General features: G+C 39.3%; 10 protein-coding genes and 2 pseudogenes across 10 annotated transcripts; 7 read left to right on the top strand and 5 right to left on the bottom strand.

The window, feature by feature from the left end:
- The first annotated feature begins 5,729 nt into the window (after nucleotides 1-5,729).
- Nucleotides 5,730-6,041, top strand: LOC148959497 (histone H4). The gene has a single exon (XM_089110937.1). It carries the CDS (start codon nucleotides 5,730-5,732, stop codon nucleotides 6,039-6,041), a length of 312 nt encoding a protein of 103 aa, XP_088967063.1.
- A 185-nt stretch (nucleotides 6,042-6,226) lies between these two features.
- LOC148959496 (histone H2A) lies at nucleotides 6,227-7,435 on the bottom strand. The gene has a single exon (XM_089110767.1). It carries the CDS (start codon nucleotides 7,345-7,347, stop codon nucleotides 6,964-6,966), a length of 384 nt encoding a protein of 127 aa, XP_088966893.1. The 5' UTR covers nucleotides 7,348-7,435; the 3' UTR covers nucleotides 6,227-6,963.
- Nucleotides 7,436-7,620: 185 nt separating this feature from the next.
- LOC148959495 (histone H2B pseudogene) lies at nucleotides 7,621-8,152 on the top strand (annotated as a pseudogene).
- Nucleotides 8,153-9,342: 1,190 nt separating this feature from the next.
- LOC148959494 (uncharacterized) lies at nucleotides 9,343-10,075 on the top strand. The gene has a single exon (XM_089110520.1). The coding sequence runs from the start codon at nucleotides 9,431-9,433 to the stop codon at nucleotides 10,058-10,060; it is 630 nt and encodes a 209-aa protein (XP_088966646.1). The 5' UTR covers nucleotides 9,343-9,430; the 3' UTR covers nucleotides 10,061-10,075.
- Nucleotides 10,076-11,885: 1,810 nt separating this feature from the next.
- LOC148959493 (histone H3) lies at nucleotides 11,886-12,547 on the bottom strand. The gene has a single exon (XM_089110547.1). The coding sequence runs from the start codon at nucleotides 12,477-12,479 to the stop codon at nucleotides 12,069-12,071; it is 411 nt and encodes a 136-aa protein (XP_088966673.1). The 5' UTR covers nucleotides 12,480-12,547; the 3' UTR covers nucleotides 11,886-12,068.
- A 667-nt stretch (nucleotides 12,548-13,214) lies between these two features.
- On the top strand, nucleotides 13,215-13,526 carry LOC148959492 (histone H4). Its single transcript, XM_089110936.1, has one exon. The coding sequence runs from the start codon at nucleotides 13,215-13,217 to the stop codon at nucleotides 13,524-13,526; it is 312 nt and encodes a 103-aa protein (XP_088967062.1).
- Nucleotides 13,527-13,700: 174 nt separating this feature from the next.
- On the bottom strand, nucleotides 13,701-14,984 carry LOC148959491 (histone H2A). The gene has a single exon (XM_089110770.1). The coding sequence runs from the start codon at nucleotides 14,894-14,896 to the stop codon at nucleotides 14,513-14,515; it is 384 nt and encodes a 127-aa protein (XP_088966896.1). The 5' UTR covers nucleotides 14,897-14,984; the 3' UTR covers nucleotides 13,701-14,512.
- A 172-nt stretch (nucleotides 14,985-15,156) lies between these two features.
- On the top strand, nucleotides 15,157-15,709 carry LOC148959490 (histone H2B pseudogene; annotated as a pseudogene).
- A 1,211-nt stretch (nucleotides 15,710-16,920) lies between these two features.
- Nucleotides 16,921-18,216, top strand: LOC148959489 (uncharacterized). The gene has a single exon (XM_089110552.1). It carries the CDS (start codon nucleotides 16,973-16,975, stop codon nucleotides 17,600-17,602), a length of 630 nt encoding a protein of 209 aa, XP_088966678.1. The 5' UTR covers nucleotides 16,921-16,972; the 3' UTR covers nucleotides 17,603-18,216.
- Nucleotides 18,217-19,604: 1,388 nt separating this feature from the next.
- Nucleotides 19,605-20,109, bottom strand: LOC148959488 (histone H3). Its single transcript, XM_089110551.1, has one exon. It carries the CDS (start codon nucleotides 20,030-20,032, stop codon nucleotides 19,622-19,624), a length of 411 nt encoding a protein of 136 aa, XP_088966677.1. The 5' UTR covers nucleotides 20,033-20,109; the 3' UTR covers nucleotides 19,605-19,621.
- Nucleotides 20,110-20,768: 659 nt separating this feature from the next.
- Nucleotides 20,769-21,080, top strand: LOC148959487 (histone H4). Its single transcript, XM_089110935.1, has one exon. The coding sequence runs from the start codon at nucleotides 20,769-20,771 to the stop codon at nucleotides 21,078-21,080; it is 312 nt and encodes a 103-aa protein (XP_088967061.1).
- A 660-nt stretch (nucleotides 21,081-21,740) lies between these two features.
- On the bottom strand, nucleotides 21,741-22,473 carry LOC135693086 (histone H2A). Its single transcript, XM_065211472.2, has one exon. It carries the CDS (start codon nucleotides 22,380-22,382, stop codon nucleotides 21,999-22,001), a length of 384 nt encoding a protein of 127 aa, XP_065067544.1. The 5' UTR covers nucleotides 22,383-22,473; the 3' UTR covers nucleotides 21,741-21,998.
- Between the last annotated feature and the right edge of the window lie 520 nt (nucleotides 22,474-22,993).

Here is a 22,993-nt window from a genome sequence, read left to right as displayed (position 1 = left end):
ATCGTCACCATCAATACTATCATCACACTCAACGTTTTCGCTACTTTGCAAATCGGCCGGTTGAATTTCCGATGGCTCTTGCCCTGTTTGTATGTCTTGTCCCTGTTTGTTTGTTTGTATGTCACGACTGTTTGTATGTCCAAATAAGTTTGAACGAACCCGCAAAACTTACACTCCACTGGTTGAACAATGACGTCAAAGCGACCTGCAAAGACATTGTTTGCTATAAATGGCAAAGAAGATTTTAATTGAATCGATGAGTCAAATAACATTTATAAACATGATATAGCCAAGCTTTCTGGAATCGTTGTAGAATAATGGTTTGAGCATCAAATTGTAAAATGAACTGATTTAGGGGCTTGAGAAACAATAAGAGTGTAAGAGTTAATGATGCTGTAAAGATGAGTAACATATCTGTAGTATTAGAGATATTAAAATATTGCAAGTATAGTTTAAATTAAGCCAAAAGGCAACAAACACTATAAATTTTCATTTTGCGATTTCATATAATCTATTTTAAGCTATACAAAATATTCTTCTTTTGAAAAGAAGTCCAGGGGAGAAAACCTTTGTGAGTAATGACACTTTGTGAGTCTGAAAGCCACTCAGTGAACAATGAGCTTTTTTTAAAAAGAAAAATATTCGCATAAGCATTCTAAACACTGAGTGGCTTTCATCAATAAAGGACAAAGAAATTTATAGATATTTTGGTGCGACAAAGGTGAAGCTAGGAATGAGCCTGGCCTAACATCTTAAAGGAACAGGAAACTACTCAAAGGTTCTGTAGAAGTCACCAAAGAAGCCCAAGGCCAAAGTGGCAAAGAAGCCTAAAGTGGCTGCTGGTAAGAAGGCATCGGCTGCTGTTAAGAGCAAACCCAAAAAGGCTGCCAGTGCCAGCAAGAAGACAGCAAAATCACCGGCTGGGAAGAAATCCAAGACTGGAAAGTCGAAGAAGTAGGAGTTGAAAAACGAAGTCATGTTGCCACTTACCATATAAACAAACAGCTTTTTTAAAAGCTACCAAATCGTCGGTCATCGGTTCTGGATTAGCCCTTTCGGCTGCATTGATATCATAAAAATGACATGTAGAGTTTTCAAAGCTGGTGGCCCACCAAGCCAGTGACAGTCAACTCAACCTTGTCTGCCACTTTGTTTTTTGTGATGTTCTTTCCTGTAATGATTGTGATGTTCTTGTAATGATTGGCACAATAATAATAAAACCTTGTTAGGAAAATGGCATGAAATAATTCTGAAGTTCTATGTTGGCTGTTAAAGCAAGCATAATATTGCTATTAGTTTGATAGAAATGAAAGAGCAAGCTTAACAGTTTTATGGTTACATTTCAAGCTTCTATATTTATGATATAGATAGGAGGATTCAGCATCATTTCAGCCAATTTCAGCTAATTTCAGGTAATGCCAAGCACTCATTAAATTATTTTGACTACACAATTGCAAATGCACACTCTCTTGAAAATAAGCAAAAAATGCATTGATAGAGTTAATGATATATTTTTGGTTGTATTATTAGGAGCTGTCAGTTATGCAAATTGAAGTAGCATTTCATTTGCCAATGTGCATTCCCACTATACCTCAAAACTGGTTTGACAGTAGGGGTGGGCTGCCTTTGATGGGTTTTGAGATTAATAAACAGCAAGAGACAACTTTGGACAACACATAGATACATAACCCTTGTGTAGTGATGCTTAAGCTTGAATAACCCTTACAAGATAGGTAATAAGATTCATCGTTTAAAAAGTCAGTAAATTATGTTGAGAACAAAAACTGCAAGAGCACTTGTATTTGTCCCACACAGTCTAAAGCATTTGGTATTGTGATAGAAATTGCACTTTTGAATTCAAACTATAAATATCAAGACTGGATTGACAGGAGGGGATCTTGTTGGGCAATGACCTTAATGATAAGCATGTAAAAAATTTAGTCCATTCTCATGAAGCCAATTTTTGGTAGGTTGTGAAGTTGCTCTTTGAAGAATCTTTCTTTACAATCTATTTACACAATCAGAGTTTATCATGTGAATACAAGCATTAAGTTTTGTCGGCTATGATTGGCTATGAGAGGTTGGCTATGATTTAACTGCATAGGGAATATATATTATATATTGTTTATTTACTATGACCCCAACATTTTCAATCAATCTTAACATGGGGTTAGCAGAATCTGAAAACTTTTTGCACCAATAATGTATACATGCATTATTGTTTTGAGTGCAATTTTAGTCTTCATGCTAATTTGTCTTGTTTGCCTAAAGTGTTGATCATGAGAAAAAATTTGCATTTTATATTTACTTGAATGTTAGTCTAGCAGTATGAATATCCCATTGTACACAGTATGCAATGATTTACATTACAGGTGATTTTGTGAGGAGTTATTCCCTCCATTCTCTCTTGGCTGTGCAATTGTGAATGGATAGCAAGAAAGAACTTGGTAGTAAAGTTATACTTTGGACTGAAGACTTGAATCACTGTTGAGCAAGATCTACTTGTAAGTAAGTAGAGATATAAGTAAACATGCAGTTTTGGATATCTTAGTTTCCTTGGTGCTGAAATTTGGAACGACTTATAAACAGGGAAGGAAAAAATTTAATGCTCTATAAATCAGATAGGTTGACAATTCATAGATATGGTGGAAGTCCCAATTCATAGATTTGCTTGTTAAAAACCTCCCTCTTTAAGAAATTCCCTTCATTCAGATAATGCTTGCTTTAAATTCACTTGTTCTCGTTTACAAATTGTACATATTTAAAGGTTTTTCGTATACATAAAACATATGAACAGAAGTAAACTGATTTGAGTCGACCATGTCGTGTGTATTCTGGCTGGAGAAATATAATCGCTGGTGTTCGTGGTGGTTTTTAAAAAAACCGTTTTTTCAAAGAACTCATCGACAAAGATGAAATTTGCTTGTTGAATTAAGCTCTCTCCCCTTGAATCCTCCTGGCCAGTTGTATGTCCTTTGGCATAATGGTAACACGTTTGGCATGAATGGCGCACAAGTTGGTGTCTTCAAACAGTCCAACTAGGTAAGCTTCTGATGCCTCTTGGAGGGCCATCACTGCCGAGCTCTGAAAGCGCAGGTCTGAAGGTCAGGGATAACTTCCTGGTTACTTTCAGACCTGAAATTCTGGGCTGCAGATGGTCCATTGTCATCTGTTTGATAAAAAGTGAAACACAAAATAACTTAAAGCTAAGCACAAACTTTCTATCTTCAATTGACTTATAATTGCCATGGAAACATATTAGAAAGCTGAGAATAGAGGACAAATCATCTAATGAACAGCAATTAAAATGGTTTTCATATTGATGTCAGTCAAGGCCCTCTCGTCACTACTTCTTTAGCATCAGGTTCTGAATAAACCCCCTTCTCTCCCTTTTCAAATAAAATGTCTTTAATATTATGCTGTCTAACTTGAAAACACAGTTCAAGGTACTGGTTGAAGGATTAATAAGAATTGCTGTATACTGGCCCGACAAACACTGTTTATAACTGAAATACCAAGCTTTGAGATTTGTTCTATTTGAAAGATTAGATGGGTTTGCTTGCTCAACATCAAACACATCCACATTTAACTAATGTTAGGTTAGGATTTTACTATAGTTTATCGGTGTACATCTGGCATGAGACTCACAGGCCCTCGTTTGCAGAGTGTGGCTGATTTTGATACATTTTTGGCTACACAAACAGCTGAAATTCCGCACAAATCACCCTGAAATTCCAGGTGCACCAATATAATTCAATACATTTTTAGATGTGCTCTAAGCACTAGCATGTCTGCATCTTGAGTTGAAATTGCTTTGCTCTGCAAACTGGCTTGAGGCTCAGGCATTGATTTACTCTTATTGTCTAAGATATATCATGAAATGGTTTGCTACTGCATTTTATTTATGAGAATAATTTTGATGAGACGTCTTTTGGAACTTACAGCACGTCCATTAGAACCCATGTTTGGTATCACAATTTTTATGACCTTGAGAGTGCTCTCAGCAGGTCGTTTAAAAAAGATAAATACAATAAAACTGCAACATCACCTTCTGTCTCAAACCAGTCTGATTCGTAGGGTCTGCCTGCGTTCGTGTTGTACCCTCTTGTTGGGGAGATGAGATGCAGCAAGTTCTTGAGTATGAATTGAGTACCCCCGTTTTAGGGCCATTGCACATGCGTATTATATATTCTGAATCAAAGAGGCATAGAACCCACCGAGAAAGGAACAAACAGAACTTTGCGATCGAATTTCAAAACTAAGTGAGCGGTCGGAGCTTATCATTCATATTGACATGGGAGTTTGATCATAGTAGAAATATCTTTCATACTGAAAAACCTGCCTGGATTTTCTGTTGTTTTATGTTTTTTGTTTGTATTAAGGCTCACTTTACTTCCAAAGGTAAGCAAAAACATCGAGAATTTTATGACGCGGCCTAAGTGTTTACAGAGAGTAGACGTTCGATGTAAACAATACAACCTGATTTTAACTGACCTCCGACACTAGAGCCAGGCCAAGGCAACTAAACCAACAGACAATGTACCTTCAATTCAATTATTCAAATTTTTAAGGCGGAAAGCTTCGAATTTTGATCTTCCCCTTTTGACTACATCTACAAAAAGTTCCGAGGAAACCCCTAAATGAAAAATAAACAAAAATACGTCCTTAAATTATATGCGTAAAACTCCTCAGAAATTACTAAAATTACTGTTCTCGACATATTTGCGAGATCTCGTTGTGTTCCCTGGCTTTTGGTGTTGAGGATTGTTGAGGATGGCCCGGGATTTTGTAGGGATAATTCGTTAGAATACGCATGCGTCCCTGCCCCTCGACGTTGATTGGCTCGAACAAATCATTAAGCCTTTTGTCTCAAACAATAGGAGTGAGATCTCATCTCCCCAACAATAAGTCACAGATAACATAATATGTTTTCTTTTTCTTAAAATGCTTCTTTGAGCAATTTTTAAGCTTCTCAAAAACTTTCTTCGCTCGACTCTTACTGCCAAAGCTTCGGTCCTCTCCGTCCGCCATTCCAATACTACAGACAACCACAACCACTGGTATCGATGACACATTAAAAACGCATAGATTGTTCGTTTTAAAGGAAAACAGAAACGAAGAATGTGTTCGTTTTAGGGACGAGGACAATCTGTTGGCTGATTGTTCCCTAAACTTTCGAGCTGCCAGTAGTCTTATTCTGAACTTACGATCTGAAGTTAATCTTGTTCTTACGATCTGATTAAAAGTTGGGGGAGACAGAAATCGCGACATTTTTAGAGGATTCAACAATTTTAAATTACTCTCTCTTAATTTTGAGAATTGTTTGTCTTGGTTATTGGCAACAATAGCAACTTTTTACGTAAATGATGTTTGCGAACAATCTTTTTGTGGAACAAAATTAAAAAATGGCTTTGAAAAGAGCAAACATTCTAAACATTCTCAAGTATTTCGTCTGATATTCTTTTAAAAAAAAACGTAAGCATAAAACGTCATCAGAAAATGGATAGTAGAACAAAGCGTCGGTAGAACTTTCGTACACTTTGCTTCAGTAGAGTTATAAAAGGCGCCAACAAAGCAACCAACAAGGCAAGATAAAGAAAGTGCTCCTAATACGTTCGCTTTTTCTACTGAATCTAAACCCTGCAGTTTGCAGCAGCTTCATCAATTTGCTCGGTTCACTTGTTTAGCGTATTGTCGTTTGGACTTACATTGCAAAACTTTCATCAATCATGTCTGGAAGAGGAAAAGGAGGAAAGGGTCTTGGCAAAGGAGGTGCCAAGCGTCATCGAAAGATTCTTCGTGACAACATCCAAGGCATCACCAAGCCAGCCATTCGCCGATTGGCTCGTCGTGGAGGAGTAAAGAGAATCTCTGGTCTCATTTACGAAGAGACACGAGGTGTTCTCAAGGTTTTCCTCGAGAACGTCATTCGTGATGCAGTCACGTACACAGAACATGCCAAGCGAAAGACTGTCACCGCCATGGATGTCGTCTACGCTTTGAAGAGACAAGGCCGAACATTGTACGGATTTGGCGGTTAAGTTGCGTCGTCTTCTTTACTGGACGAACGACTGGAGTGGCTCGCCTTCTTCAACAAAACAAACAGCTTTTTTAAAAGCTACTAAAAATGCCAATGTATCCCAATGTTTTACACCTTGTGACAACACACGATTAACACAATAGATTAATTGAAAATTTTACTTCGCTCATTATAACTCAACCGTTTTGCAATCAAGACCCTCTAATACCATGCATGAAAGAACATACAATTAATATCTATCTATATATCCCGGTTGAAGTAGTTAATACGTGCCAATTTTTTGAACACAAAGAATGGTAAGTTATTTCGTAGGCAGACAGCAAGAATTCGAAATGTCAACTTTGTTTAGAAGACTGAATAAAATATATTATAATTCCTACCAGAGCGGCTTTTGAAAAACGAAGCTGAAACTATATAGCCTCCCTAGGATAAACAAATAGCACTTGCACACGGGAAAGTATAAAGATAAAGAAAGACCTTCTAATAACCAATTTGAAATAACCATGGTTATTTCATTGTAAACCTTTTTTAAACCATAGTTAGCTATTTGCTGTTGAATGTTGTATCTCATTATCTTTATGCATTTTTTTATTAGGCCGCATATCATTATTTCAGGCTATGAATGTTAGTCTAAATGGTGCACAGCCCTCGAGAAGCAACATGAAAACATCGAATGTCAGCCAAACACTACCTACTCCCAACCGAATATAGCCTTCCATCCTAATAAGCTATTAGATGTGTGTAAATCGATTGCCTTTTTCACAAAATGTAATTAGATAGATATGTGTACATCGATAGCCTCTACACAGAATGTGCCTATCGTGCGTGTGACAAGCAGGTACACCAAATCAGTTTTCGTGGTGGTTTTTAAAAAAACGGTTTTATTTGAACAAGTGGGCCGGGCCAACAAGTGAGTCCAAGCTTTATGATTTTGGAGCTTTCTGCTCGGTCTTCTTTGGTAAGAGTACTGCCTGAATGTTTGGCAGGACACCACCTTGTGCAATGGTCACTCCACTCAGCAATTTGTTCAGCTCCTCGTCGTTTCTAATTGCAAGCTGCAAGTGTCGAGGGATGATTCTTGACTTCTTGTTGTCCCTGGCGGCATTGCCAGCCAACTCCAAGATTTCTGCCGAAAGATACTCGAGTACGGCTGCAAGATAGACGGGAGCCCCCGATCCAACTCGTTCAGCATAGTTTCCCTTTCTCAACAATCTGTGGATACGTCCGACTGGGAACTGAAGACCAGCTCTGGATGTCCTAGACCTTGCCTTGGCCTTAGCTTTTCCTCCTTTTCCGCGTCCAGACATGTTTCTACACTGGCAGTTTCAAATTGAAAAACAAAATGGTCCCTTGCTGTAAGATAAACGAATTTGTTCGCAACTGCCTGATTGCCCGCCAAAGTGGTCGATTTGTAAAGGGCACTTACTCAAGATCTACCAATCAACACACCCGCTATCGACCGCGAACAATAAGCGAACACGAGACAGCGAATCGACGTGTGTCACATGGCCTTCGAGCTAATCACTCAGCTGCCAACAAATATACTAAAAGCTTGCATTGGCGCCAAAAGACCAGATCACTGTTGCTTTGTCTATCGAAAGTTCTCGCAAGTCAAAATTCAATTTTCTTCATTTCAAGATGTCTGACGCCCCAGCAAAAGGAGGAAAACAGGCCCCAAAGGTTGCCAAGAAGGGGGAGAAGAAAGCAGGAGTTGGCAAGAAAGGAGGCAAGGCTGCCTCTGGAGATAAGAAGAGGTCGAAAAAGCGCAAGGAGAGCTACTCGATTTACATCTACAAGGTACTTAAGCAAGTCCATCCCGATACCGGCGTTTCAAGCAAGGCCATGAGCATCATGAACTCCTTTGTCAACGACATCTTCGAAAGGATTGCTCAAGAAGCTTCGCGTCTCGCCCACTACAACAAGAAGGCAACGATCACTTCGAGGGAAATCCAGACTGCCGTCAGGCTTCTCCTTCCCGGTGAACTTGCCAAGCATGCTGTCAGTGAGGGCACCAAGGCCGTCACCAAGTACACAAGCAGCAAGTAAACTTGTCGTTTTACACGAACGAGTTTTTCTCGTCGTCTACAATCCAAAACAGCTTTTTTAAAAGCTACCAAATTGACCAATCTCGTTGCTATACCCACTTACTCACACGATGTGGGGCCTATTTATTTTTCACGAGAGGGGAGGACAGAGGAGGGCGTTATGGCTGGCACTTAGTACTTTCTTTGTGTGCCGTAAATATTGTTCTGTTAAAAAAAATTTTGGCTCTATATTGAGCAAAAGCTTTAAAAAACCAGCGCCTCGCTCATATTTATTCAGTTTCCAATTGAAAGGGGTTGTTAATCATTCCCCCTTAATTAGAATCAGGGCAACTTTTTCACTCACCCCTCTTTTTCCAAACCCGTCAGTTACTGAGATTTGGAAAGTTTTCCACTAACCTGTTCATTCCAGACCTTTTCATTCCAATTGGTGCTTTCTTTTACCATTTATATGTGATCACATTCAATTTTGACAATGATTGCTTCTGTCATTCTGTGATAGTGTGTTTTTTTTAAAAAAGTTTTCTTGCCTTAAACTTGAAACAGGTTTGTTGTTCTTTTAAAATATTTCTAAACTTCCTTTCGTTTTGTCAACCCCTAACCCCGCCCAAGAACTGCTGCTTATGGGGGTTAGGTTTTCGACTCTACCTTTATTGAGGGCCTCCACCGCTTATTGATGAAACAAGAGTAGTTTTTTATTGCAGTAAGTTTTTTAATAAATTGCCAGATAGATTATGTAATCAAATGTAAAGCCAATGTTTTAGACCGAAGGGTAAAAAAGTTAGTATTCGAAACAGTTTGCTGGTAAAATTGTACTGTGTTTCTTAAAAATCAAATTTGGCCCAAATTATGCGTTTTTTGTGGTCATCAAGAAAGGCTACTACATTTTTCTGATTCCATCAATGCATGTTCGTTTCAAAGTTGCCTTTTCATAGTTAAGAACAGGTGGTGTGACGACTGCAAAAGCAAATAACCAAACAACATTTGAAGGCAGGTTGAGCAATACCACTTGAAATTGAATATTTTGCTTCAATATTCACCAAAGTCCCATTGCAAAGGCTAACAATGCAACTATGTAACATGATACTGCTGACTTGAAAGCTTTCAAGATTTTATTTGCCACGGCTAAGGCTATATGGGCCAATTAATTTTAGCAAGAAGCACAAAAATGACTGCCATGATGGCCTAAACTTTTAAAGGTCACGTGGGTTTTGGCGCCTAATCGCAAGAGGTTTTAATATTCCATCGAACGAAGGTGGGCTGTTTTGATTTGTTATCTGCAGTGGAGTGAGGAAACTCTCGTGAAAGTTGGATACCATTTGGATTGAAGTAGTAGCTCGCAAGTAACATGGATTCGTCTGCTACATCACCAAAGAAAGCGAAGAAGGCAGCGGCGCCAAAGAAGCCTGCTGCACACCCTGCGTACAAGGACATGATCGCGGAAGCAATCAGAAATTTGAAGGAGCGAAATGGGTCATCGCGACAGAAAATTGCCAAGTATTTGCAGTCTAATTACAAAGGTCTTGGTGATGAGAGTGCTCTGAAGAGAAACCTTAAAGCCTCTTTGAAAAAACTGGTCGCCTCTGGTTCTCTCATCCAAACGAAAGGGGTAGGGGCTTCAGGATCGTTCAAGCTGCCTGCCGCCGCCAAGAAGCCTGCAGCAGTGAAAAAGCCAGTAGCTGCAAAAAAGGTTGCGAAAAAGCCAGCAGCAGCGAAGAAGGTTGCTGCCAAAAAGACTGCCTCTTCAGCCAAGAAAAGCCCTGCAAAGAAGAAGGCCTCGACACCAAAGAAAGCCAGTGGAGCCAACAAGTCACCAAAGAAGCCCAAGGCCAAAGTGGCAAAGAAGCCTAAAGTGGCTGCTGGTAAGAAGGCATCGGCTGCTGTTAAGAGCAAACCCAAAAAGGCTGCCAGTGCCAGCAAGAAGACAGCAAAATCACCGGCTGGGAAGAAATCCAAAACTAGAAAGTCGAAGAAGTAAGAGTTGAAAAACGAAGCCATGTTGCCACTTACTATATAAACAAACAGCTTTTTTAAAAGCTACCAAAATGTCGGTCATCGGTTCTGGATTAGCCCTCTCGGCTGCATTGATATCGTGAAAATGACATGTAGAGTTTTCGAGGCTGGTGGCCCACCAAGCCAGTGACAGTCAACTCAACCTTGTCTGGCACTTTGTTTCTTTGTGATGTTCTTTCCTGTAATGATTGTGATGTTCTTGTGATGATTGGCACAATAATAATAAAACGTTGTCAGGAAAATGGCATGAAATAATTCTGAATTTCTATGTTGGCTGTTAAAGCAAGCACAATATTGCCATTAGTTTGATAAAAATGAAAGAGCAAGCATAACAATTTTGTGGTGACATTTCAAGATTCCATATTCAAAATATAGATAGCAGGGTTCAGCTAATTTTAGCTAATGCCAAGCACTCATTAAATTATTTTGACTACACAATTGCAAATGCACACTCTCTTGAAAAAAAGCAAAAAATGCATTGATAAAGTTAATGATATATTTTTGGTTGTGTTATTAGGAACTGTCAGTTATGCAAACTGGGGTAGCAATTGCCAAGGTGCATTCCCACTATACCTCAAAACTGGTTTGACAGTAGGGGTGTGCTGCCTTTGATGGGTTTTGAGATTAATAAACAGCAAGAGAAAGCTTTGGACAACACATAGATACATAACCCTTGTGTAGTGATGCTTAAGCTTGAATAACCTTTACAAGATAGGTAATAAGATTCATCGTTTAAAAAGTCAGTAAATTATGTTGAGAACAACAACTGCAAGAGCACTTGTATTTGTCCCACACAGTCTAAAGCATTTGGTATTGTGATAGAAATTGCACTTTTGAATTCAAACTATAAATATCAAGACTGGATTGACAGGAGGGGATCTTGTTGGGCAATGACCTTAATGATAAGCATGTAAAAAATTTAGTCTATTCTCATGAAGCCAATTTTTGGTAGGTTGTGAGGTTGCTCTTTGAAGAATCTTTTTTTTACAATCTATTTACACAATCAGAGTTTATCATGTGAATACAAGCAATAAGTCTAGTCTACTTTTTATGCTTAAATCTTTTGGTTGGCTATGATTTATCTGCATAGGGAATATATATATATATATTGTTTATTTACTATGACCCCAACATTTTCAATCAATCTTAACATGGGGTTAGCAGAATCTGAAAACTTTTTGCACCAATAATACCAATAATGTATACACGCATTATTGTTTTGATTGCAGTTTTAAGCCTTCATACTAATTTGTCTTGATTGCCTAAATTGTTGATCATGAGAAAAATTTTGCATTTCACATTTACTTGAATGTTAGTCTAGCAGTATGAAAATGTGGTAAGTAATTTTTTATTATCCCATTGTACACAGTATGCAATGATTTACATTACAGGTGATTTTGTGAGGAGTTATTCCCTCCATTCTCTCTTGGCTGTGCAATTGTGAATGGATAGCAAGTAAGAACTTGGTAGTAAAGTTATACTTTGGACTGAAGACTTGAATCACTGTTGAGCAAGATCAACTTGTAAGTAAGTAGAGATATAAGTAAACATGCAGTTTTGGATATCTTAGTTTCCTTGGTGCTGAAATTTGGAATGACTTATAAACAGGGAAGGAAAAAACTTAATGCTCTATAAATCAGCCTTCTAAGGAAAGTTGACAATTCATAGATATGGAGGAAGTCCCAGCCCAAGTAGTTTGCTTGTTAAAAACCTCCCTCTTTAAGAATTCCCTTCATTCAGATAATGCTTGCTTTAAATTTATTTCTTCACGTTTTCAAATTGTACATATCTAAAGGTTTTGTGTATACACATGAACATATATATGAAACATATGAACAAAAGTAAACTGATTTGAGTCGACCATGTCGTGTGTATTCTGGCTGGAGAAATATAATCTCTGGTGTTCGTGGTGGTTTTTAAAAAAACCGTTTTTTCAAAGAATTCATCGACAAAGATGAAATTTGCTTGTTGAATTAAGCTCTCTCCCCTCGAATCCTCCTGGCCAGTTGTATGTCCTTTGGCATAATGGTAACACGTTTGGCATGAATGGCGCACAAGTTGGTGTCTTCAAACAGTCCAACTAGGTAAGCTTCTGATGCCTCTTGGAGGGCCATCACTGCCGAGCTCTGAAAGCGCAAGTCTGTCTTGAAGTCTTGGGCTATTTCTCGGACGAGCCTTTGGAAGGGCAGTTTCCTGATCAACAACTCGGTCGACTTCTGGTATCTACGAATCTCTCTCAGAGCAACTGTGCCGGGCCTATATCTGTGAGGTTTCTTTACTCCTCCAGTTGCTGGGGCACTCTTTCGTGCAGCCTTGGTTGCCAATTGTTTGCGAGGAGCTTTTCCTCCAGTCGATTTTCTTGCAGTCTGCTTTGTACGAGCCATTTTAATACCTCAACGAAGAAATTTACGTGGTGACTGAGCGGTAGGCACAACTGATATCAATCTGCAAAATGGCGCCATTCGACTTCAATTTGAAATCATTCAGCAAGCCATGTGACATGCCGGGAGAACAGAAGCCAGATGACAAAATCAAGAAGCCCATTGGCTGATTGTTCCCTAAACTTTCGAGCTGCCAGTAGTCTTGTTCTGAACTTACGATCTGAAGGTAATCTTGTTTTTACGATCTGATTAAAAGTTGGGGGAAACAGAAATCGCGACATTTTTAGAGGATTCAACAATTTTAAATTACTCTCTCTTAATTTTGAGAATTGTTTGTCTTGGTTATTGGCAACAATAGCAACTTTTTACGTAAATGATGTTTGCGAACAATCTTTTTGTGAAACAAAATTCAAAAGTGGCTTTGGAAAGAGCAAAGATTTTAAACATTCTCAAGTATTTCGTCTGATATTCTTTTCAAAAAAAACGTAAGCATAAAACGTCATCAGAAAATGGATAGTAGAACAAAGCGTCGGTAGAACTTTCGTACACTTTGCTTCAGTAGAGTTATAAAAGGCGCCAACAAAGCAACCAACAAGGCAAGATAAAGAAAGTGCTCCTAATACGTTCGCTTTTTCTACTGAATCTAAACCCTGCAGTTTGCAGCAGTTTAGCAATTTGCACAGTTCACTTTTTTAGCGTATTGTCGTTTGGACTTACATTGCAAAACTTTCATCAATCATGTCTGGAAGAGGAAAAGGAGGAAAGGGTCTTGGCAAAGGAGGTGCCAAGCGTCATCGAAAGATTCTTCGTGACAACATCCAAGGCATCACCAAGCCAGCCATTCGCCGATTGGCTCGTCGTGGAGGAGTAAAGAGAATCTCTGGTCTCATTTACGAAGAGACACGAGGTGTTCTCAAGGTTTTCCTCGAGAACGTCATTCGTGATGCAGTCACGTACACAGAACATGCCAAGCGAAAGACTGTCACCGCCATGGATGTCGTCTACGCTTTGAAGAGACAAGGCCGAACATTGTATGGATTTGGCGGTTAAGTTGCGTCGTCCTGTTTACTGGACGAACGACTGGAGTGGCTCGCCTTCTTCAACAAATCAAACAGCTTTTTTAAAAGCTACTAAAAATGCCAATGTATCCCAATGTTTTACACTTTGTGACAACACACGATTAACACAATAGATTAATTGAAAATTTTACTTCGCTCATTATAACTCAACCGTTTTGAAATCAAGACTCTTTGATACCATTAACGAAAGAACATACAATTATTATCTATATAATTATTATCTATATATCCCGGTTGAAGTAGTACATGCCAATTTTTTGAACACGAAGAATGGTAAGTTAATTCGTAGGCAGACAGCAATAATTCGAAATGTCAACTTTGTTGAGAAGACTGAATGAAAGACAGCATAAGAATACAAAGGCGTTATAAAGATATTGTAATTCCTACCAGAGATGCTTTTTCAAAACGAAACTGAAACTATATAGCTTTACTTACTTTCCTAGGATAAACAAACAGCACTTGCACACGGGAAAGTATAAAGAAAAAGAAAGACCATCTGATCACCAACCAAATGAAATAGCCAAATAGTAAACCATAGTTATTTTATTTTAAACATATTTTAAAGCAAAGTTAGTTATTTGCTGTTGAATGTTGTTTCTCATTCTCTTGATGCATGTATTCCTTATTAGGCCGCATATCATTATTTCAGGCTATGAAAGTAGTCTCAATGGTGCACAGCCCTCGAGAAGCAACATGAAAACATCGAATGTCAGCCAAACACTAGCTACTCCCAATCGAATGTAGCCTACAATCCTAATAAGCTATTAGATGTGTGTAAATCGATTGCCATTTTACACAAAATGTAATTAGATAGATATGTGTACATCGATAGCCTCTACACAGAATGTGCCTATCGTGCGTGTGACAAGCAGGTACACCAAATCAGTTTTCGTGGTGGTTTTTAAAAAAACCGTTTTTTATGAACAAGTGGGCCGGGCCAACAAGTGAGTCCAAGCTTTATGATTTTGGAGCTTTCTGCTCGGTCTTCTTTGGTAAGAGTACTGCCTGAATGTTTGGCAGGACACCACCTTGTGCAATGGTCACTCCACTCAGCAATTTGTTCAGCTCCTCGTCGTTTCTAATTGCAAGCTGCAAGTGTCGAGGGATGATTCTTGACTTCTTGTTGTCCCTGGCGGCATTGCCAGCCAACTCCAAGATTTCTGCCGAAAGATACTCGAGTACGGCTGCAAGATAGACGGGAGCCCCCGATCCAACTCGTTCAGCATAGTTTCCCTTTCTCAACAATCTGTGGATACGTCCGACTGGGAACTGAAGACCAGCTCTGGATGTCCTAGACCTTGCCTTGGCCTTAGCTTTTCCTCCTTTTCCGCGTCCAGACATGTTTCTACACTGGCAGTTTCAAATTGAAAAACAAAATGGTCCCTTGCTGTAAGATAAACGAATTTGTTCGCAACTGCCTGATTGCCCGCCAAAGTGGTCGATTTGTAAAGGGCACTTACTCGAGATCTACCAATCAACACCCCCGCTATCGACCGCAAACAATAAGCGAACACGAGACAGCGAATCGACGTGTGTCACATGGCCTTCGAGCTAATCACTCAGCTGCCAACAAATATACTAAAAGCTTGCATTGGCGCCAAAAGACCAGATCACTGTTGCTTTGTCTATCGAAAGTTCTCGCAAGTCAAAATTCAATTTTCTTCATTTCAAGATGTCTGACGCCCCAGCAAAAGGAGGAAAACAGGCCCCAAAGGTTGCCAAGAAGGGGGAGAAGAAAGCAGGAGTTGGCAAGAAAGGAGGCAAGGCTGCCTCTGGAGATAAGAAGAGGTCGAAAAAGCGCAAGGAGAGCTACTCGATTTACATCTACAAGGTACTTAAGCAAGTCCATCCCGATACCGGCGTTTCAAGCAAGGCCATGAGCATCATGAACTCCTTTGTCAACGACATCTTCGAAAGGATTGCTCAAGAAGCTTCGCGTCTCGCCCACTACAACAAGAAGGCAACGATCACTTCGAGGGAAATCCAGACTGCCGTCAGGCTTCTCCTTCCCGGTGAACTTGCCAAGCATGCTGTCAGTGAGGGCACCAAGGCCGTCACCAAGTACACAAGCAGCAAGTAAACTTGTCGTTTTACACGAACGAGTTTTTCTCGTCGTCTACAATCCAAAACAGCTTTTTTAAAAGCTACCAAATTGACCAATCTCGTTGCTATACCCACTAACTCACACGATGTGGGGCCTATTTATTTTTCACGAGAGGGGAGGACAGAGGAGGGCGTTATGGCTGGAACTTAGTACTTTCTTTGTGTGCCGTAAATATTGTTCTGTTAAAAATAATTTTGGCTCTATATTGAGCAAAAGCTTTAAAAAACCAGCGCCTCGCTCATATTTATTCAGTTTCCAATTGAAAGGGGTTGTTAATCATTCCCCCTTAATTAGAATCAGGGCAACTTTTTCACTCACCCCTCTTTTCCAAACCCGTCAGTTACTGAGATTTGGAAAGATTTCCACTAACCTGTTCATTCCAGACCTTTTCATTCCAATTGGTGCTTTCTTTTACCATTTATATGTGCTCACATTCAATTTTGACAATGATTGCTTCTGTCATTCTGTGATAGTGTGCTTTTTTTAAAAAAGTTTTCTTGCCTTAAACTTGAAACAGGTTTGTTTTTCTTTTAAAATATTTCTAAACTTCCTTTCGTTTTGTCAACCCCTAACCCCGCCCAAGAACTGCTGCTTATGGGGGTTAGGTTTTCGACTCTACCTTTATTGAGGGCCTCCACCGCTTATTGATGAAACAAGAGTAGTTTTTTATTGCAGTAAGTTTTTTAATAAATTGCCAGATAGATTATGTAATCAAATGTAAAGCCAATGTTTTAGACCGAAGGGTAAAAAAGTTAGTATTCGAAACAGTTTGCTGGTAAAATTGTACTGTGTTTCTTAAAAATCAAATTTGGCCCAAATTATGCGTTTTTTGTGGTCATCAAGAAAGGCTACTACATTTTTCTCATTCCATCAATGCATGTACATTTTAAACTTGCCTTTTCATGGTTAAGAACAGGTGGTGTGACGACTGCAAAAGCAAATAACCAAACAACGTTTGAAGGCAGGTTGAGCAATACCACTTGAAATTGAATATTTTGCTTCAATATTCACCAAAGTCCCATTGCAAAAGCAATTAATGCAACTATATAACATGATATTGCTGACTTGAAAGCTTTCAAGATTGTATTTTCCACGGCTAAGGCTATATGGGCCAATTAGTTTTAGCAAGAAGCACAAAAATGACTGCCATGATGGCCTAAACTTTTAAAGGTCACGTGGGTTTTGGCGCCTAATCGCAAGAGGTTTAAATATTCCATCGAACGAACTGTTTTGATTTGTTATCTGCAGTGGAGTGAGGAAACTCTCGTGAAAGTTGGATACCATTTGGATGGAAGTAGTAGCTCGCAAGTAACATGGATTCGTCTGCTACATCACCAAAGAAAGCGAAGAAGGCAGCGGCGCCAAAGAAGCCTGCTGCACACCCTGCGTACAAGGACATGATCGCGGAAGCAATCAGAAATTTGAAGGAGCGAAATGGGTCATCGCGACAGAAAATTGCCAAGTATTTGCAGTCTAATTACAAAGGTCTTGGTGATGAGAGTGCTCTGAAGAGAAACCTTAAAGCCTCTTTGAAAAAACTGGTCGCCTCTGGTTCTCTCATCCAAACGAAAGGGGTAGGGGCTTCAGGATCGTTCAAGCTGCCTGCCGCCGCCAAGAAGCCTGCAGCAGTGAAAAAGCCAGTAGCTGCAAAAAAGGTTGCGAAAAAGCCAGCAGCAGCGAAGAAGGTTGCTGCCGAAAAGACTGCCTCTTCAGCCAAGAAAAGCCCTGCAAAGAAGAAGGCCTCGACACCAAAGAAAGCCGGTGGAGCCAACAAGTCACCAAAGAAGCCCAAGGCCAAAGTGGCAAAGAAGCATAAAGTGGCTGCTGGTAAGAAGGCATCGGCTGCTGTTAAGAGCAAACCCAAAAAGGCTGCCAGTGCCAGCAAGAAGACAGCAAAATCACCGGCTGGGAAGAAATCCAAGACTGGAAAGTCGAAGAAGTAGGAGTTGAAAAACGAAGTCATGTTGCCACTTACCATATAAACAAACAGCTTTTTTAAAAGCTACCAAATCGTCGGTCATCGGTTCTGGATTAGCCCTTTCGGCTGCATTGATATCATAAAAATGACATGTAGAGTTTTCAAAGCTGGTGGCCCACCAAGCCAGTGACAGTCAACTCAACCTTGTCTGCCACTTTGTTTTTTGTGATGTTCTTTCCTGTAATGATTGTGATGTTCTTGTAATGATTGGCACAATAATAATAAAACCTTGTTAGGAAAATGGCATGAAATAATTCTGAAGTTCTATGTTGGCTGTTAAAGCAAGCATAATATTGCTATTAGTTTGATAGAAATGAAAGAGCAAGCTTAACAGTTTTATGGTTACATTTCAAGCTTCTATATTTATGATATAGATAGGAGGATTCAGCATCATTTCAGCCAATTTCAGCTAATTTCAGGTAATGCCAAGCACTCATTAAATTATTTTGACTACACAATTGCAAATGCACACTCTCTTGAAAATAAGCAAAAAATGCATTGATAGAGTTAATGATATATTTTTGGTTGTATTATTAGGAGCTGTCAGTTATGCAAATTGAAGTAGCATTTCATTTGCCAATGTGCATTCCCACTATACCTCAAAACTGGTTTGACAGTAGGGTTGGGCTGCCTTTGATGGGTTTTGAGATTAATAAACAGCAAGAGACAACTTTGGACAACACATAGATACATAACCCTTGTGTAGTGATGCTTAAGCTTGAATAACCCTTACAAGATAGGTAATAAGATTCATCGTTTAAAAAGTCAGTAAATTATGTTGAGAACAAAAACTGCAAGAGCACTTGTATTTGTCCCACACAGTCTAAAGCATTTGGTATTGTGATAGAAATTGCACTTTTGAATTCAAACTATAAATATCAAGACTGGATTGACAGGAGGGGATCTTGTTGGGCAATGACCTTAATGATAAGCATGTAAAAAATTTAGTCCATTCTCATGAAGCCAATTTTTGGTAGGTTGTGAAGTTGCTCTTTGAAGAATCTTTCTTTACAATCTATTTACACAATCAGAGTTTATCATGTGAATACAAGCATTAAGTTTTGTCGGCTATGATTGGCTATGAGAGGTTGGCTATGATTTAACTGCATAGGGAATATATATTATATATTGTTTATTTACTATGACCCCAACATTTTCAATCAATCTTAACATGGGGTTAGCAGAATCTGAAAACTTTTTGCACCAATAATGTATACATGCATTATTGTTTTGAGTGCAATTTTAGTCTTCATGCTAATTTGTCTTGTTTGCCTAAAGTGTCGATCATGAGAAAAAATTTGCATTTTACATTTACTTGAATGTTAGTCTAGCAGTATGAAAATGTGGTAAGTAATTTTTTATTATCCCATTGTACACAGTATGCAATGATTTACATTACAGGTGATTTTGTGAGGAGTTATTCCCTCCATTCTCTCTTGGCTGTGCAATTGTGAATGGATAGCAAGAAAGAACTTGGTAGTAAAGTTATACTTTGGACTGAAGACTTGAATCACTGTTGAGCAAGATCTACCTGTAAGTAAGTAGAGATATAAGTAAACATGCAGTTTTGGATATCTTAGTTTCCTTGGTGCTGAAATTTGGAATGACTTATAAACAGGGAAGGAAAACATTTAATGCTCTATAAATCAGCCTTCTAAGCAAAGTTGACAATCCATAGATATGGAGGAAGTCCCAGCCCAAGTAGTTTGCTTGTTAAAAACCTCCCTCTTTAAGAATTCCCTTCATTCAGATAATGCTTGCTTTAAATTTATTTCTTCACGTTTTCAAATTGTACATATCTAAAGGTTTTGTGTATACACATGAACATATATATGAAACATATGAACAAAAGTAAACTGATTTGAGTCGACCATGTCGTGTGTATTCTGGCTGGAGAAATATAATCGCTGGTGTTCGTGGTGGTTTTTAAAAAAACCGTTTTTTCAAAGAACTCATCGACAAAAAATGAAATTTGCTTGTTGAATTAAGCTCTCTCCCCTCGAATCCTTCTGGCCAGTTGTATGTCCTTTGGCATAATGGTAACACGTTTGGCATGAATGGCGCACAAGTTGGTGTCTTCAAACAGTCCAACTAGGTAAGCTTCTGATGCCTCTTGGAGGGCCATCACTGCCGAGCTCTGAAAGCGCAGGTCTGTCTTGAAGTCTTGGGCAATTTCTCGGACAAGCCTTTGGAAGGGCAGCTTCCTGATCAACAACTCGGTCGACTTCTGGTATCTACGAATTTCTCTCAGGGCTACTGTGCCGGGCCTGTATCTGTGTGGCTTCTTTACACCTCCAGTTGCCGGGGCACTTTTTCGTGCAGCCTTGGTTGCCAATTGTTTGCGAGGAGCTTTTCCTCCTGTCGATTTCCTTGCAGTCTGCTTTGTACGAGCCATTTTGATACCTCAACGAAGAAATTTGCGTGGTGACTGAGCGGTAGGCACAACAGATATCAATCTGCAAAATGGCGCCATTCGACTTCAATTTGAAATCATTCAGCAAGCCACGTGACATGCCGGGAGAACAGAAGCCAGATGACAAAAACAAGAAGCCCATTGGCTGCTTGTTCCCTAAACTTTCGAGCTGCCAGTAGTCTTGTTCTGAACTTATGATCTGAAGGTAATCTTGTTTTTACGATCTGATTAAAAGTTGGGGGAAACAGAAATCGCGACATTTTTAGAGGATTCAACAATTTTAAATTACTCTCTCTTAATTTTGAGAATTGTTTGTCTTGGTTATTGGCAACAATAGCAACTTTTTACGTAAATGATGTTTGCGAACAATCTTTTTGTGAAACAAAATTCAAAAATGGCTTTGGAAAGAGCAAACATTTTAAACATTCTCAAGTATCTCGTCTGATATTCTTTTTAAAAAAAACGTAAGCATAAAACGTCATCAGAAAATGGATAGTAGAACAAAGCGTCGGTAGAACTTTCGTACACTTTGCTTCAGTAGAGTTATAAAAGGCGCCAACAAAGCAACCAACAAGGCAAGATAAAGAAAGTGCTCCTAATACGTTCGCTTTTTCTACTGAATCTAAACCCTGCAGTTGGCAGCAGCTTCAGCAATTTACGCAGTTCACTTGTTTAGCGTATTGTCGTTTGGACTTACATTGCAAAACTTTCATCAATCATGTCTGGAAGAGGAAAAGGAGGAAAGGGTCTTGGCAAAGGAGGTGCCAAGCGTCATCGAAAGATTCTTCGTGACAACATCCAAGGCATCACCAAGCCAGCCATTCGCCGATTGGCTCGTCGTGGCGGAGTAAAGAGAATCTCTGGTCTCATTTACGAAGAGACACGAGGTGTTCTCAAGGTTTTCCTCGAGAACGTCATTCGTGATGCAGTCACATACACAGAACATGCCAAGCGAAAGACTGTCACCGCCATGGATGTCGTCTACGCTTTGAAAAGACAAGGCCGAACATTGTACGGATTTGGCGGTTAAGTTGCGTCGTCTTGTTTACTAGACGAACGACTGGAGTGGCTCGCCTTCTTCAACAAAACAAACAGCTTTTTTAAAAGCTACTAAAAATGCCAATGTTACCCAATGTTTTAAACCTTGTGACAACACACGATTAACACAATAGATTAATTGAAAATTTTACTTCGCTCATTATAACTCAACCGTTTTGAAATCAAGACCCTTTTATACCATGCATGAAAGAACATACAATTAATATCTATCTATATGTCCCGGTCGAAGAAGTACATGCCAATTTTTTGAACACAAAGAATGGTAAGTTATTTCGTAGGCAGACAGCAAGAATTCGAAATGTCAACTTTGTTTAGAAGACTGAATAAAAGATATTATAATTCCTACCAGAGAGGCTTTTGAAAAACGAAGCTGAAACTATATAGCCTCCCTAGGATAAACAAATAGCACTTGCACACGGGAAAGTATAAAGATAATGAAAGACCTCCTAATAACCAACTTGAAATAACCATGGTTATTTTATTTTAAACCTTTTTTAAACCATAGTTAGCTATTTGCTGTTGTATGCTGTACCTCATTATCTTTATGCATTTTTTTATTAGGCTGCATATCATTATTTCAGGCTATGAATGTTAGTCTAAATGGTGCACAGCCCTCGAGAAGCAACATGAAAACATCGAATGTCAGCCAAACACTACCTACTCCCAATCGAATATAGCCTACAATCCTAATAAGCTATTAGATGTGTGTAAATCGATTGCCTTTTTCACAAAATGTAATTAGATAGATATGTGTACATCGATAGCCTCTACACAGAATGTGCCTATCGTGCGTGTGACAAGCAGGTACACCAAATCAGTTTTCGTGGTGGTTTTTAAAAAAACCGTTTTTTATGAACAAGTGGGCCGGGCCAACAAGTGAGTCGAAGCTTTATGATTTTGGAGCTTTCTGCTCGGTCTTCTTTGGTAAGAGTACTGCCTGAATGTTTGGCAGGACACCACCTTGAGCAATGGTCACTCCACTCAGCAATTTGTTCAGCTCCTCGTCGTTTCTAATTGCAAGCTGCAAGTGTCGAGGGATGATTCTTGACTTTTTGTTGTCCCTGGCGGCATTGCCAGCCAACTCCAAGATTTCTGCCGAAAGATACTCGAGTACGGCTGCAAGATAGACGGGAGCCCCCGATCCAACTCGTTCAGCATAGTTTCCCTTTCTCAACAATCTGTGGATACGTCCGACTGGGAACTGAAGACCAGCTCTGGATGTCCTCGACCTTGCCTTGGCCTTAGCTTTTCCTCCTTTTCCGCGTCCAGACATGTTTCTACACTGGCAGTTCTCAAATTTAAAATATGAAATGGTCCCTTGCTGTAAGATGAACAAATTTGTTCGCAACTGTCTGCTTGCCCGCCAAAGTGGGAAATTTGTAAACGGCATTTACTCGAGATCTACCAATCAACACCCCCGCTATCGACCGCGAACAATAAGCGAACATGAGACAGCGAATCGACGTATGTCACATGGCTTATTGGGAGGGGGGGATAGCTTTTCGACTCTACCTTTATTGAGAGCCCCCGCCGGTTATCGATGACACAAGAGTAGCCATTGCAGTAAGATTTTTAATGAATTGCCAGATAGATTATGTAATCAAATGTAAAGCCAATGTTTTAGACCGAAGGGTAAAAAAGTTAGTATTCGAAACAGTTTGCTGGTAAAATTGTACTGTGTTTCTTAAAAATCAAATTTGGCCCAAATTATGCGTTTTTTGTGGTCATCAAGAAAGGCTACTACATTTTTCTGATTCCATCAATGCATGTTCGTTTCAAAGTTGCCTTTTCATAGTTAAGAACAGGTGGTGTGACGACTGCAAAAGCAAATAACCAAACAACCTTTGAAGGCAGGTTGAGCAATACCACTTGAAATTGAATATT

This window comes from Rhopilema esculentum, chromosome 10 (genome assembly GCF_057945365.1).
Source record: "Rhopilema esculentum isolate cy_ngs chromosome 10, ASM5794536v1, whole genome shotgun sequence".
In the NCBI taxonomy this organism is placed as follows: domain Eukaryota; kingdom Metazoa; phylum Cnidaria; class Scyphozoa; order Rhizostomeae; family Rhizostomatidae; genus Rhopilema; species Rhopilema esculentum.
This window is presented reverse-complemented; position numbering and strand designations above follow the sequence as displayed.

Bases quoted from the DNA above. Each gene is read 5' to 3' on its own strand.
- LOC148959494 (XM_089110520.1), top strand. From the start codon at position 9,431: ATGGATTCGTCTGCTACATCACCAAAGAAAGCGAAGAAGGCAGCGGCG.
- LOC148959496 (XM_089110767.1), bottom strand. From the start codon at position 7,347: ATGTCTGGACGCGGAAAAGGAGGAAAAGCTAAGGCCAAGGCAAGGTCT.
- LOC148959493 (XM_089110547.1), bottom strand. From the start codon at position 12,479: ATGGCTCGTACAAAGCAGACTGCAAGAAAATCGACTGGAGGAAAAGCT.
- LOC148959497 (XM_089110937.1), top strand. From the start codon at position 5,730: ATGTCTGGAAGAGGAAAAGGAGGAAAGGGTCTTGGCAAAGGAGGTGCC.
- LOC148959488 (XM_089110551.1), bottom strand. From the start codon at position 20,032: ATGGCTCGTACAAAGCAGACTGCAAGGAAATCGACAGGAGGAAAAGCT.
- LOC148959487 (XM_089110935.1), top strand. From the start codon at position 20,769: ATGTCTGGAAGAGGAAAAGGAGGAAAGGGTCTTGGCAAAGGAGGTGCC.
- LOC135693086 (XM_065211472.2), bottom strand. From the start codon at position 22,382: ATGTCTGGACGCGGAAAAGGAGGAAAAGCTAAGGCCAAGGCAAGGTCG.
- LOC148959491 (XM_089110770.1), bottom strand. From the start codon at position 14,896: ATGTCTGGACGCGGAAAAGGAGGAAAAGCTAAGGCCAAGGCAAGGTCT.
- LOC148959492 (XM_089110936.1), top strand. From the start codon at position 13,215: ATGTCTGGAAGAGGAAAAGGAGGAAAGGGTCTTGGCAAAGGAGGTGCC.
- LOC148959489 (XM_089110552.1), top strand. From the start codon at position 16,973: ATGGATTCGTCTGCTACATCACCAAAGAAAGCGAAGAAGGCAGCGGCG.